Source organism: Procambarus clarkii, chromosome 15, assembly GCF_040958095.1.
Source record: "Procambarus clarkii isolate CNS0578487 chromosome 15, FALCON_Pclarkii_2.0, whole genome shotgun sequence".
Lineage (NCBI taxonomy): Eukaryota > Metazoa > Arthropoda > Malacostraca > Decapoda > Cambaridae > Procambarus > Procambarus clarkii.
Genome location: NC_091164.1, coordinates 5,778,648 through 5,792,728, shown reverse-complemented (window position 1 = coordinate 5,792,728; position 14,081 = coordinate 5,778,648). Strand labels below are relative to the sequence as shown.

The window sequence follows — 14,081 nt, the reverse complement described above, 5'->3', positions numbered from 1 at the left end:
CTGTTGAAACCTTACACCAAATGGAGCGGAAGAGATGCAGTATGCTTTGTGGACATAATGAATGCACCTGTCTTAACTAGTGCTCTCTCTAGTAGAGGGCAGTCTTTCATGTGAGGCCTGAACACTGGCCTCACATTTACTTTGAACTCTGAGCATTTCCATTGAAATGTGTGTCCATTGAACACACATTTCATTACTTGGGCTTTCATTTATTATGTTCTTACACTAAATGCTGTTCTTTCTTGTGTTTTATATTTTATTCTTGTCATAATGTAGTGGAAAACCTTTATAGCCTCTGCCAATCTTTCTCTGCCATTGATCTTTCTATCTTCATTAGTTCAATTGTAATCATATGCAAACTCTTCTTTTTAACATGTTGCCTCTCCACTATGCAGTGATTGAGACCATGCAAAATGTTCACTTTACATATTAGCCAAGCCTTGCTTTGCATCCACTCTACTGTATTACAAGATAAAGCTAAATTGAGTGAGTGGTATGGATTTTTGTATTATTTCAAGAGAAGTACATGGTGATTTATTTTTAGTTGGCAGAGACAGTAAGAACTTGGAGGAGAAAAAAGTATGCTGAGGTACCAAAATGGAAAAGAAGGTCTTGACTCTGGATTGTGATTATTTCGTCATAATTGTAGATAAAGAAAAGATGTTGATGCGTGTAAGTGGTCATCAGCAGCAAACCACAAAGAGGGAGGCTAAAGATTAAACCTTTATTAAATGTGTACGACTTACAGAAGTGAAAATATCAATTATTAAAGTGGCCTATTTAGTAAAAATTACATTTGGTATGTCTTTCTGAAGTATTTACAGTATTCAAAATCATTTAAAAAAATTATTGGCTATCAAATACAGCCAGCCTCATGCTTTACAAACCTCTCGGGGCCGAGACTCATAGGATAACTTGTCGTGTTCGTATATGCGGTCCATCGTGCTGTAAATCTGGGGGAAAGAATAGACAATTTCACGGCATAAATAAATTCAACAGTATTTTGTTTGTACTTGTCAATATGAGAAGTCCTGATCCACTTGCTAACTTCATTCATTGTTGATGGAGCATTGTTATTTATATGCAAGAGGTGGTGGTGGATGTTGATGATGTTTGGTTGACTGAAGTGGAGATTAATGGTGATGAGGTAACCTCATGTTGAAGCATTTGGGTCAACATGTGATGAGTCAGGTGCAGGTGGTACAGTGTGAGCTTTCTTGGAAGCCTTTGCAAAAAGACTCCTAAATTGATATTTGTTTCATTCCCTTTGCTCTTGTTTTCAAATCTTCATATACAAATTGTACTGGTTCATCACATCCTTAGTTTCAAACTCACTGTTACTTGTTTCCATAAATGCCAGAATGCCTTCAAAGTATTGCGGAACTTTTTATATGTTACCTTGTTTCTTCAACATTTCTTCATCATCCTCTTCCTTGTCATCATCTTCATTGCACTATTTCTTCATCAGTCATATTTTGGAAGGTTGGGGCTTCTTCGTCATAATCTACCTATTTATCTATGTTATCTTCTACTGTTTCTGTCACCCTTTCTGCTCTCAGTTCTGCAGACTTAATCCCCCTAACATTGACTAGGAGTTCCTCTCTTAATTGTTTCTTCGCGGTAACTTTCTTGGCTGCAAATTCTTCAAAATCTGCCTCATCATCTCCCTCGGGAAACAGACCTGATGGAAGCTAAAGTTTATTCCAACCATTTGTAAGTGTTGTTGGCTTTACTTCTTTCCATGCACTAGCTATTGTCCAGATAGCTGACTTTATTGCGTAGACATTAAAAAAGTCTTTAACTGTTCCTGGCTGGTTATTAAGATGTGTGGCAAACATCCTCTTGTGGTGGTGCCTTAGGTTCTTAATTATCCCTTGATCTAAGTGTTGGATCAATGAAGTTGTATTGGGTGGTAAGAACATACCAATGCTATTCCCATTTACTAGCTCATCACCTCGTGGATGCGTTGCGTTATTATCCAGCAGCAGCACAACTTTGCTGCTTTATGGGAGGCCAAAACTTTTCATGTGCTCCTTCATCTTGGGGGCAAAGTTTTTATTAAACTACTCGGGAATTATTACTTGAGACATCCACCCACTTGACTTATAAATCACAGTATTTTTAAATAATAGGGAGGCACCTAGCTGACTATAAAGCCCTGGAGTTTTTTATAGTTCCAATCTCAAGTAATTTCAGTTTATGCGTGCTAGCTGCATATACACAGCACAACACACAACTTCTCTTGTTTGTTCAACTTATAACCATCTGAAGGGTTGTGTTCACCACTATGAGTCATCATGTCTGTGGGCAACATAGGCCAACACAAACCTGTCTCATCAGCATTATAAATTATTCCGCTTGTTGAATCTTTCACTGACACAACGGGTGCATTTGGAACTGATAAGGTGCATGGATATTCCTGTGTTGTGACAATATATCCAACATACCTGGAGGATAGGATAATCGAATCTGCCCATAGTAGGAAAACAGCATGTCAAGAATTTGGGAATGATGATGTACGATGACCTAACGTTTAGGGAGCATAACCAAGCAAATATTGTGTCAGCCAGGAAAATGATAGGATGGATTACGAGAACCTTCAAGTTCAGAGATCCCATCACAATGGTTGTACTCTTCAAATCACTTTTGTCCCGTCTTGAGTACTGCTTAGTACTCCAGTACTCATTTCTCCCTTCAGAGCAGGAGAGATTGCTGAAATAGTTGGAATACAGAGAACGTATATGGCGCACATAGACAAGATAAAGCACTTAAATTATTGGGAGCGTCTTAAAGCTCTCCAAATGTACTCACTAGAAAGGAGACAAGAGAGATACCAAATAATATACACATGGAAAATACTGGAGGGACAGGTCCCAAATCTACACAGTAAAATAACAACGTACTGGAGTGAATGATATGGAAGAAAATGCAGAATAGAATCAGTGAAGAGCAGAGGTGCCATAGGCACAATCAGAGAACACTGTACAAACATCAGAGATCCGCGGTTGTTCAACGTCCTACCAGCGAGCATCAGAAATATTGCCGGAACAACCGTGGTCATCTTCAAGAGAAAACTAGATTGTTTTCTTCAAGGAGTGCCGGACCAACCGGGCTGTGGTGGGTATGTGGGCCTGCGGGCCGCTCCAAGCAACAGCCTGGTGGACCAAACTCTCACAAGTCAAGCCTGGCCTCGGGCCGGGCTTGGGAAGTAGAAGATCTCCCAGAGCCCCATCAAGCAGATATATTTGGAGAGGGTTTCTGAGTAGTTCTACTTCCCAATCCTGACCTGGGGCCAGGCTCGATTTGTGATAACTTGGTCCAACAGGCTGTTGCTTGGAGTGGCTCGCAGGTCCACATATCCATTACAGCCAGGTTGGTCCACCTCTTCTTTCAAGAACCTGTCCCAAGTGCCTCTTGAATACATACACCTTCCCGGCAATATTTCTAATCAACATAGTCAAGGAATGGACACTCCAGTCTCGTGACAAATCGAACCAATGGGAACAGTGGACCATGAATCTGTGATGTCACAGTGTAGAAGGCTCTAAAGTGGCGTTCGACATGGTCATTGGGCAAACTAAACCCATCTCCCACCCATCACCCCCCCCCCCCCTGGCTGTGAAGCCTGGCGGACGCTTGCCTGATGAGCTACTCGAACCATTTTATATGAACCCTGCATTACCTGAACCATTTTATACAAACCCTGCACTACCCAAATCATTTTATACAAACCCTGCACTACCCAAATCATTTTATATAAACCTTCTGCCATCTGAACTTTAGTATCCGAACCAATCAAAATCGGGAAACTGCCATTTTCGAATAAGCAGCGTTTCTTAAAGCACGTAGCTGTCTATAGACCAATTTCCTTAGCATATTGTTATTTTTTAAGTTTTGGCCTTTCTGAACACTAGCACAATCTTATATTTAGTGTTGTTAAATGGAAAACGAAACAAAAAAAATCCATTGATTGTGCATGTTATGTTGCAAGAAACTTGCATAGAGATAAATTATTTTTACTTTTTTCTTTTTATTACGGCACAGTTTCTTCTGCATTTTCTTAGTTCATTGTTAATGTAGTTTGTATTGATTTCTAAAAAAAATTTCATGTGTACAGTACTTTGCTTATAATTTGTGTATCACGAAGTTCATTTCTATATTTCTTTCTTGTGTCAGTTTTATAGTTCGTACTGATTGCAATGCTTCAGATTTATACGATATTTTCCTTTTTGTTTGTTGTAATTGTCAGATGATGACTTGTAATTTGTCCTATGAGAGGAACATTGTGTTGCATATAAATGGATATGTTTGTTATTTATAAAAAAAAATTCCACAGGCTGAAAATGAATCAAGCAGAGATGAAAAAGAGGAAAAAGTTTATGGTGAGGCTGTAGGTGGAGGTAATAGAAAAGTGGAGGAGGTTAAAGAGAATGGTGACAGCAGTGTACTCAGTGGTGATATCACAATCGACTCAATCCGTGACCACATGTAAGTTAAAGCCGAATACTCATTGTGCTGTATTTACTTTGTGCTTATGTGCGATAATTATCTAGTGTTGTGCTCAACATATTTGACTGTATGTTGCGTATGGTAGTGTTGCTTGTATGCTTCTGAATTCTTTCGCAGAAATTGGCGTTCTCAGCAAAAATACATTTAAGTGCATGCCATTAATATTTATAGTCAAATAAAGTTAAAAATCTGATAGCTAATTTTATTTCTGAGGAAATAATATCAAATTGTAATGTTCCCATTTTTCTGCTTTGGAAAATTAATGCACTTGGTTTGTTCTCCTTAATTTCTTAGCAATATTTCAACAAATTTGATTATATGTGCTCTCAGTTTTTATTTTATATATATGATGATGCTTGTGCAGAGGATGTTCCATTTGGATTTTCTTTTTTTGCACCGTATCAGATGTTCAAAATTATGTAGACTTTCAGAATTATTCTAAGCTGAAGTCATTTTAAATCTGCAAATTCAAATGTCAGCAACTGAACTTATTTTTATAGCTTGAAACACACAGAAAGTTAAAACATTCGTGCAGATTAAACGTCAAGTATTTTGTTTGCCAAATTTCTTGGCATTTGATGAAATAGTAATGTAGATCAGTAGTATGTTTCTTCACCGTATCAGGCATATCAGTCTTCAACTATTTTGCGGAATATGTTAGAGATGGAGCATGTGCCTGTATTTTTCTGTCTGGATGCATGTGCATGTACTCTTGCTGCAGTTCTACAATTTTTGATACTGTATATATATTTTTCTATTAGGTCAGTGTTGCCTGTTCGACTGTATATTACCTTGCAAATGGACAAAAGTTAATTATAAATACTGTAAAGTCCCACAGATGATTCATGAATTATTAGAGATAAAAGGTATCTGGAAAACATAGATAATATTAGTTTAAAAATTATGCCTTGATTTTGGTTAAAAACCAAAAAAAACTCATAAATACCAAACTTGCCGCCTTACTTTCTAGTGATCAGTTTAAAACTGAATATGTGTGGCTAGAAACACATTTCCATAATTAGCAATTCATGGTGTAAATTAACAGTATTAGTTTTTTGTTGAGGATTTGTTACTTTTAAAAAAGAAAATGAAAGGGAAAAAATCATTTAGTATAATTTCTGGAAATGTTCTAGCTACAGAATGAATATTCAGCCTCATTTGAGCATTTGGACACTTGCAAAGTTGAGTTCCTGCATCATTTGTGTGCTTCAACTATCATGTACGCATCTACACTATATTAACACTCACTAACCCCCATAAGGATACACTTCCCTAATAGTAATGAATGTGAATGTACACTAATGCCTAGAAAGAGTTTAAATGAAAGTCAGATAGCGAGACAGAATATATATATACAGAATTAATATTAAGAGGACAATTTGTAGGTGTTGATGTTATGTGAGGCAGAGGAGCAGAAGCTGAACTTTAGGGCTTTTACCAAGTAAAGTCACTTCACAGCTACAGATTTTGTTTTATATTTACCATCAGTGTAAACCAAGGATAGAATATTATGTCAACTAAAAAATAATTTTGTTTAACAGTACAGTACTTTAATGATATGGTGAAGTGGTTAGAGAATCGTACAAATTATAAAGCAAAGATGAATTGATCATATTTTTCTACCTTTAGTGGTGGAAGTTATGCAATTAGTTCAGTTTGGGTGTGCAAGTAGGGACCTTATGCAAAGAGGTATCAAATTATGGTAAAATTAAGAGGTATCAAATTATGGTAAAATTAAGAGGTATCAAATAAAGGTAAAAAAAAAGTTACAGGTAACAGATGCAGAAAAGAGTGTTAAAGGAGAGTAGACAAAATAGAGGAAAGGAAATACAGGAAAATAGAAAGGTTAAATATAAATAAACTTGAAAACCTAAGCAAAAGCCAGCAAGAAAGAGGATGAAGCAAACATGATTTTACCACAAGAGGCATTACTAGACATTTTATAATGAGGGGGGAAAACTAGGAGCAGAATTCCAGTAGGATTAAGAAGAGAGAAAGGGAGAGATAAGAATAGGAATAAGTTGAAAATGGAATTTTAAGGAATTACCGTATTTGTCTGCGTCTGCCATGATAGTATTACAGAAGAGTCTAACCGTGATAAAGACTGTACAATCTCCAGATATCAGTGAACACAATGCTGTTCAAGATGTTCACAATGCTAGCCACAGCACACTGCCATTGTTTGGTCCATCTAAGAATCTTGAAATGACTTCTCATCATCAGTTAAAAATAAACTTTAGGAAAATTATTCATTTACAGGAGTTAGTGACCAGGATTCTGATAATAGCAGCATTGTGGTGAGAATTAGCGATGTGCATAGTATGGTGGGAGGAGTAATCTTGAGAGGAGGGAGGGAGAGGTGGCGTCGTCTGCTGACTGTATGTGGGGACCTCTGCTATTGTCTGGACTCACCATACTAGCTTAGTAGTTCGTTATTGTTTTTGTTAAAGTTCTGTTCCTCTTTCCCAAATATAGAACAGGACATTTCTTGCTGGCAGCCTCCTTTGTTGGGCTGGTTGGCGTGGGCTTCCGGCCGGGCTGCATGTCTGCTAGCCCGGGATCTGGTTCTTTCCCATCTTGCAGGGTTTTTGTTCCTGGTGATTTGGCGGAAGTCCCAGTTGGTTCTTTCTCGGGTTTGGACTTGGCTAGGCCTTGTGTGGGATTCACGGACTGCCTCTGTCTCTCTCCCTCCTGCGGTGTTGGTCCAGTTCCTGTCTCGCCTTCAGCTGTTTTGGGGGGACCTGGGCCACTCGACTATGGCTCGAGCTGTAATGCCAGAGCTTGGACTTTGCAGTGCAAGTTGACCTGCTGGGCAGGGTTTGGCTTTGGAGGCTGTTCTGGTATCTTCGTATCAGCCCCTTTTGCCTCTCTCGTGACCACTGGGTTCGTACCCCAGTGTTTGTCTGTCAGTTGCCGAGTCACCGGCTTTCTCTTCAGGTTTTTCGGGGCTCAGTGCCATGGCGCAGTGCCTTGGTCTGCAATTGATGGTTCCTCTCCAGCTTGCGTTCGGGGTGGATATCCCTTCTGTCCCGTTCCACAAGCTCTCCTGTGCAATTTGTCACGTCCGGCCTGCTCACGTGCCGTTTGAGCCGTCTTGGTCTTTAGATCAGGAGCTCTTTTTTCTTTCCTCCTCTCGGTTTGTTGTGGCCCCCTTCAGTTCGGGATTGTTTTTTTGAATGCCTTGTTTTTGTTGGCTTTGTCCTCTGAGGGTAGAGATGGGGAGCTCATGCTCTTTTCCAGCGCAAGGGGTCTTGCTCCTTTAGTCCTGGGGGTTGTTTTGTTCATTTGCAGCTTTTTGGGTACTCTGTCTTGGGTCGACATTTGGGTGCGGGGGTTTTGGAGGTCGAACAGTCTGGGCTGCTGGGTATCTTGTGACCATTCCGGGCCCTCTCTGGCCTTGTATTGCTTTGGGTCATCTGTTGCGGTCTGTTGTCTTGAGACCTGTGGTGTTGCTGTTCCCCGTGTAAGTACCTCTTTTACTTATCTGTGGGTAGTTAGCTTCAGGGACCTGACAGGGCTCCCCTCAGAAAACCAGCATTGTATTTAATGAAATGCCATTTTTCTGGGCGAGTCACAAAGGCTCCCTGACACCCCATCTCCCTCCGGTTGGTGGTTTTTCATCATTCTACGAACTGGAGTGGTGGGCTGCCAGCTCGGCTAAGCGGGCTTCCCCTCCCCCGTTTCAGGAGGGGAGGGGGGTGCTAGTTGGATGACGATTTGCTTGCTTGCTTGCTTACATGTTTGTTTGTTAGGTTTTTGGGGGAAGTCCTTTGGCTCTATTCAGATGTAGGTTACAATTTTTACCAGTTAGGGGTTTGTATTGGTTCGCCTATCTTTCTGGGTGCCCTTCTCGATCTATGGCAGACATGACATATTCTAAATGTAGAATGCTCATAATGGCCATTGCTCCCTGCGCCTCTCTGAGGGTACCAGGTTCTGGCTCTGGTAGGCACTACAACTCCTGAAACTGATGGCACCAAACTAACATGGCACATGTCAGTTTGATAGCTTTAGGTAGTCTCCGGGGCTTGACCAGAAAATGGTGTTTCATTACATTCAACGCTGTTTTTTTTTTCTTCTTGCGCACAGAAATGATGTTGGCTGTTAATAGCTGAGCAGCCTGGGGGGTTAAACCAAGTTGCATGTAAACAGAATGACATCAGATTAAGGAAGCCTAGCAAGCCCACACACAGCATTTAGAAACTTTCACAGAATTATTTGGAATATATACCAGCATATGTAAAGCCACTTCTAGAATATAAAGTACTGGCATAGAATCCCCACCATGTGAAGCAACAGAAAAATTGGGAATGTCATGAGATTTATTATGAGACTGTGCTAGATATGAGGGAGCTGGGCTATGGAAATGAAGTAAGGAAACTCAGTCTAGCAACACAAGAAGACAGGATGACCAGAATAAGTTTGATCACAGGGTATAGATTCTGTGTCAGTGTTGCATTTTCTATAGCTGCATTGACATCATGTCTACCTACCAACAGCTTTATTGATTTTGTAGATGGTGTACTCGTACCTCCTCATGTTCTAGTGCTGTTGCACTTGCCATGCAGCCAAATCTGGAGATTGCATGAACCACTTTTACTCCCAGTGCTCCATCTGCTTTCCACCCAAATTGCATATGGATACTATACTTTCTTTTCAAACATCTTCCTGTTCCTCTTCATTATATTTTTCCTGTATTTGGAAAATGGCTATGCCTGTCTACCTTGTATCATTTCCCTTAGTATCTTATGTGAGATAGTGAACAGAATAGATGAGATGGACAGGCAGTATTTCATCCATGCATGCACACACACTCACAAAGATCACTGCATAAGGCAACACACACACACACACACACACACACACACACACACACACACACACACACACACACACACACACACACACACACACACACACATGTAGTAGCAAGTGCAGACTAGACACAAGTGCTCCTTGTGTTCATGTGTGTGTACCTCCACACCTCCTGTGAGGTGAATGGCATATTGCTCCAAACAAAGCTCAGTAGATGTAGTATTCCCTGTTTGTGTTGAACTGTAATAACAAGTTATATTTCACAACCAGAAGTGGAATAGTTTTCTTCTGAACAATTTTTGCACCTGTCATTTACACTGAAAAATAATTAGTTGTTGATTTGAATGACAGATGGTGTTACACATACAAATGCATTGTAGGCACCTGGAAAACTATTGTCTTGTATATAGGATAATATAGACAAAATTGGAAGAGTACTTATATGATTACTATTCAGACTATATGCTTTATGTATATTACCCATATAGCAGGTATGACTAGCTTAGTACAAGTTATTAGAGGACAAGGTAGGCAAGAAAACAAAAACAAAATCCACCTAATGGTGCCTCTTGTATATTAAAAAATTGCATAACCAAATTAATGTAACTTAGAAAGGTCAAATTTAGTTTGAGATGGATTTTGTTTGAGATGGATATTAGCTGAGCAACTGGTGACATTATGAAGGAATTTTTAGCATGCAGAGGCACTACATGTGCTTACTAAATGGTGCATGATGGTTGTGCATGATGCGTACTTCCAGCATCCCTGGTGGACCTCCAAATACATGCACAGATCTCTCTCAATAGAACAGTCTTGTTAGAAAGGTGTCCTTAAAAATGTCTGCAGTTGAGGAATAAAAAACTATCTAATCATTCTATTAATTATTCTAAATGCTTTGTTTTGGACAGTGTTATGTCTAACTGCAACCCTACGCCACTCAGCCCTAATGTGTGAGCAGTACTCCATCTGGGAGCCTATGGAATATTCTGGATGATGGGCAGCTTGTTCAGCCATAAACTAATGCCGCACTGGAGAGAAGAGCAAAGTCATCATAAGATATTAAATATTTATATTCATTCCATTACATTGATGCCATCTCACAAAAAAAGTTTCTTTGCAAGAACATTTTGCTAATTAGAAGTTGACTATCTTATGGTTAGGTAGCAGTGTTTTTGTATCATTTATCCTTTTAATCATTAAACGTGTCATGCAAGTTTGTAGTGGATATTTTCTTATCCAACCATAGTTAGAGGCAAGAGTTGCGCTTGTGTGCTGAGGGTTCTTCATCGCATCTGGTATCTTGTAGCCTAAAATGTTACTAGTAGTTGCCTTATTATAACAACACAGAACCAGTAATACAGAGATAAGTCTGAGGAATTTTTTCATTATAGAAGAAACATGCATAAAGACTACAATGCCAAAATACATAATTTGAAGTTTTAACTTTATTCTTCTGAATTGTGTTAAAGATGTAAATAAGTAATACAAATTTAAACCTCATAATGATATTTTTAGGCACTTTATATTTTTATTTACTTGGTGGCTGTAGGTGGAATAATTTGCAACTCAAAAATATTTATTTTATATATATATATGTATTGATGTGTATCAGGTTATGTCATGTGCCTGTTACTGAATTCTTCAGTATTGGCTCCCACCACTCCTTCTATTACCATCTGTCTTAACATTTCTGTATTCTGAACTTTCTATGTACTGTAATTATATTCTAATAAATTTTATTGTTCTCTCACTGCTTGTGCTTTAAAACAACATACTATATTGAATGCATCGAAAGAGTACGGTCGTGACGCTTAATATTTGGTGTGGTTTGAAGATGTGTTGGTGTAGTTAGAGCGGGGTGTGAGCATGCACACTTGTGTTTTGTCCTCTTCACTTCTTAAGGTATTAATCACCACTATTATAACTCTTCTTGAAAACCTCTGTGATTGTATTAGCTGTAATTAACCAGGTGGTGCAGGTTTTATTTAAAAGAAATTCTTTGCATGTATAAATCAAAGAAAAATTGTAATATTGTTGGAGACAAAAATAGCAGGCTAACTGAACATATAGGGAATATCTGATATGATAAATGGCAAGTGACAGTTCTTTGAAACAGAAATGCATTGATGTTATCTTGTGGAACCATCTCTGGAAGATAGGACGTTCTGCTTCTTCGCTATAATGCTTTTGTGATTGCTGGAGGAAGATTTATAGAACTATTTGAATTTTAAAGGACTATAAAGAAATTTATCTTTTATGCTTTTTCTATTGTAAGGTATTGTTTGCTCAATATATTAGTGTACAGAACAGCATTTGGAAAGCAAAAAAATTAATATTGCATTAATTAATTAAAATGTAGTGGAGAGCACATATTAGAAGAAGAATAAATGATAAAAATATGATTTAGCCGAATTTACTCTTTATAAAGTTCAATTATTAAGCTTAAGATTACCACCATTGTGAAGCTCATCAGGTAGTACTGCATGTGTACAAATTGTCCAGTCCTTAATTTGCCTGTAATTTTGTTGTGCAAATTTTCATTTTGGGTCCCGAGTTATCTATAAACAGTACCATGTAAATAAGAATCTAAATTTCCAGTTACAGAGAAATTTATTTGTCTCAACATTTGAATGTTTTGTATGTGATAAGTAGATCCTTGCTTTACTGAATGTGTAGTTCTTGTGATGTTTGGTAATCCTTGTGTCTGCATGACTGTAACTTTGTGCTGGTGTAGGGACGAGCTCAAAGTGAACGAGAAGACGATGGAGGTGGCCACTGCAGGTAACACTACCAGCGCCGCTGCCCTCACCAGTAGTAGTGCTACAGTGAAGCAGGAGAGCAGTAGTGTCACTGTTGTCAAGTCCACCACCATCACCTCCATGTCCTCATCCTCTCAAGGTATGTCATTGTTCAATGGCAACACTTTCAGGTTTACAGTATTTGTTTCTCACCAAAAATGGTATAGAGAAAGCACAAAGTTGCAACTTGTTCCATTTTTTGTATATTCAGGCATATTGTTGTTGGAGGTAGACATTATTTTGCACAATGGTTTCTTATTTTCACACGGCTCATTAAGTAGATGTAGTGGGTGAGGATCATGCCTCCACTCAGTTGTGTTATTTCTCTCAAAAGGCTCACAATATACACACAACATGATCAGTCTCTTCCAGCCCCATCATCTGAATTTTTTAAACAGCTAATTTGTGACATTTATTTTGATATTTGTATCTCCACCATACACCCTTAAAACCATTACTTTATACATTCCATTTTTAGCATATGTTTTATATACAAGAGCTCTTACATTCTTGTAAAGCCACTAGCACGCATAGCATTTCGGGCAAATCCTTAATTCTAATTTTCCCCAGAATACAACCCACCAAATCATTTAACAACCAGGTACCCAATCACTGCGGGGTGATCAGAGGCTACAGCTAAGGATTGGCACCTGGTCAATCCTCCCCGGCCAGGATACAAACCCAGGGCAAAGCACTCACGAAACGCCGGGCGAGTGTCTTACCACTGTGCCACGGGGACTGCTTTTTCTATAAACAATAGACATGACAAAAGTTTTACATGAAAACTGTTTATAAATAGTTTTACATGACAAAATATAGTTAAAGGAGGTCATTTGTACTCCTGAAGTAATTGAAGTTAAGAATTGAGAACAGTAGGGAGGTGGAAGTAGATAGTCAACATTTAAAAGATGCCATTAATATATATGGAGATGATCAATTTAAGGGAAGACTGCTAAATAGTGTTAAGAAGTAGTGCATGTCAGGCACATTTGAGTGTTATGAAGAAAAGATAGTTATTTATGAATCTTGTTTGTAAAAGTTTTATTCCCTTTATTTTTCACTAAAATTAGCATAAAATTTGTTTCATGTTGCCTTAAGTCTCTTATGCATGGACAGTGCAAAATTCACACACAGATAGTTTGCAGTTCATTGTACAGTGCATTAAAATATCCATAGGTGTGAATAATTATTTGAGCATGTTTATTGTTTACTGTAAAAATTGCATGAAAAATTCTTCAAACATTGTTATATAGCACATATTTTCAAATACATTTTACTTTCATGTTCATTATTAGATTAGAATAGTTAATATGTGTAACAAATTGATTTATTTTAACCCTTAAAACTGAAAATCTTGGCATCCATAATATTAATTTATTACCCAATTCTTCACCTTACAAAATAATTACTTGTTTGTAAATTCTGATGCTAATAAAATAATATTGAAAAATAATATACATTGAATAAGTTGTTAAGAATATTAAACGAAGGTTGACAGCAGTAAATGTAGAGGGTGATGTACTACACCAGCAGAGAGGGAGGGAGGACTGCGGAGGGCTCATAGTGCTCGTGACCTTCCTCTGGGATAAACAAGCCATATCACTATGAAAAATTGCTTCTAGTTCTTAAATGAAATGCAAGAGAATGGGACACAACAATCACAAGCAAAACATACATACATATACATACATACACATACATACATACACATACATACATACATATACATACATACATATACATACATACATATACATACATACATACATACATACATACATACATACATACATACATACATACATACATACATACACACACATACTGTATATATATGTCGTACCTAGTAGCCAGAACGCACTTCTCAGCCTACTATGCAAGGCCTGATTTGCCTAATAAGTCAAGTTTTCATGAATTAATTGTTTTTCGAGTACCTAACCTACCTAACCTAACCTAACC

The 14,081-nt window shown here is 38.2% G+C and overlaps 1 protein-coding gene across 4 annotated transcripts in view; it reads left to right on the top strand.

Moving 5' to 3' along the window:
* Positions 1-14,081, top strand: part of l(2)gl (LLGL domain-containing protein l(2)gl) — a 248,488-nt gene that overhangs the window by 208,796 nt on the left and 25,611 nt on the right. For 2 of the 4 annotated variants that reach the window (XM_045743926.2, XM_069324922.1), the window contains exons 21-22: positions 4,337-4,488; positions 12,059-12,222. In XM_045743926.2, the coding sequence (XP_045599882.2) occupies positions 4,337-4,488; positions 12,059-12,222 (316 nt within the window). Of the gene's footprint in view, positions 1-4,336; positions 4,489-10,232; positions 10,545-12,058; positions 12,223-14,081 lie in introns of those variants that run through there. The other 2 variants (XM_045743929.2, XM_045743930.2) reach the window with 2 other exon arrangements.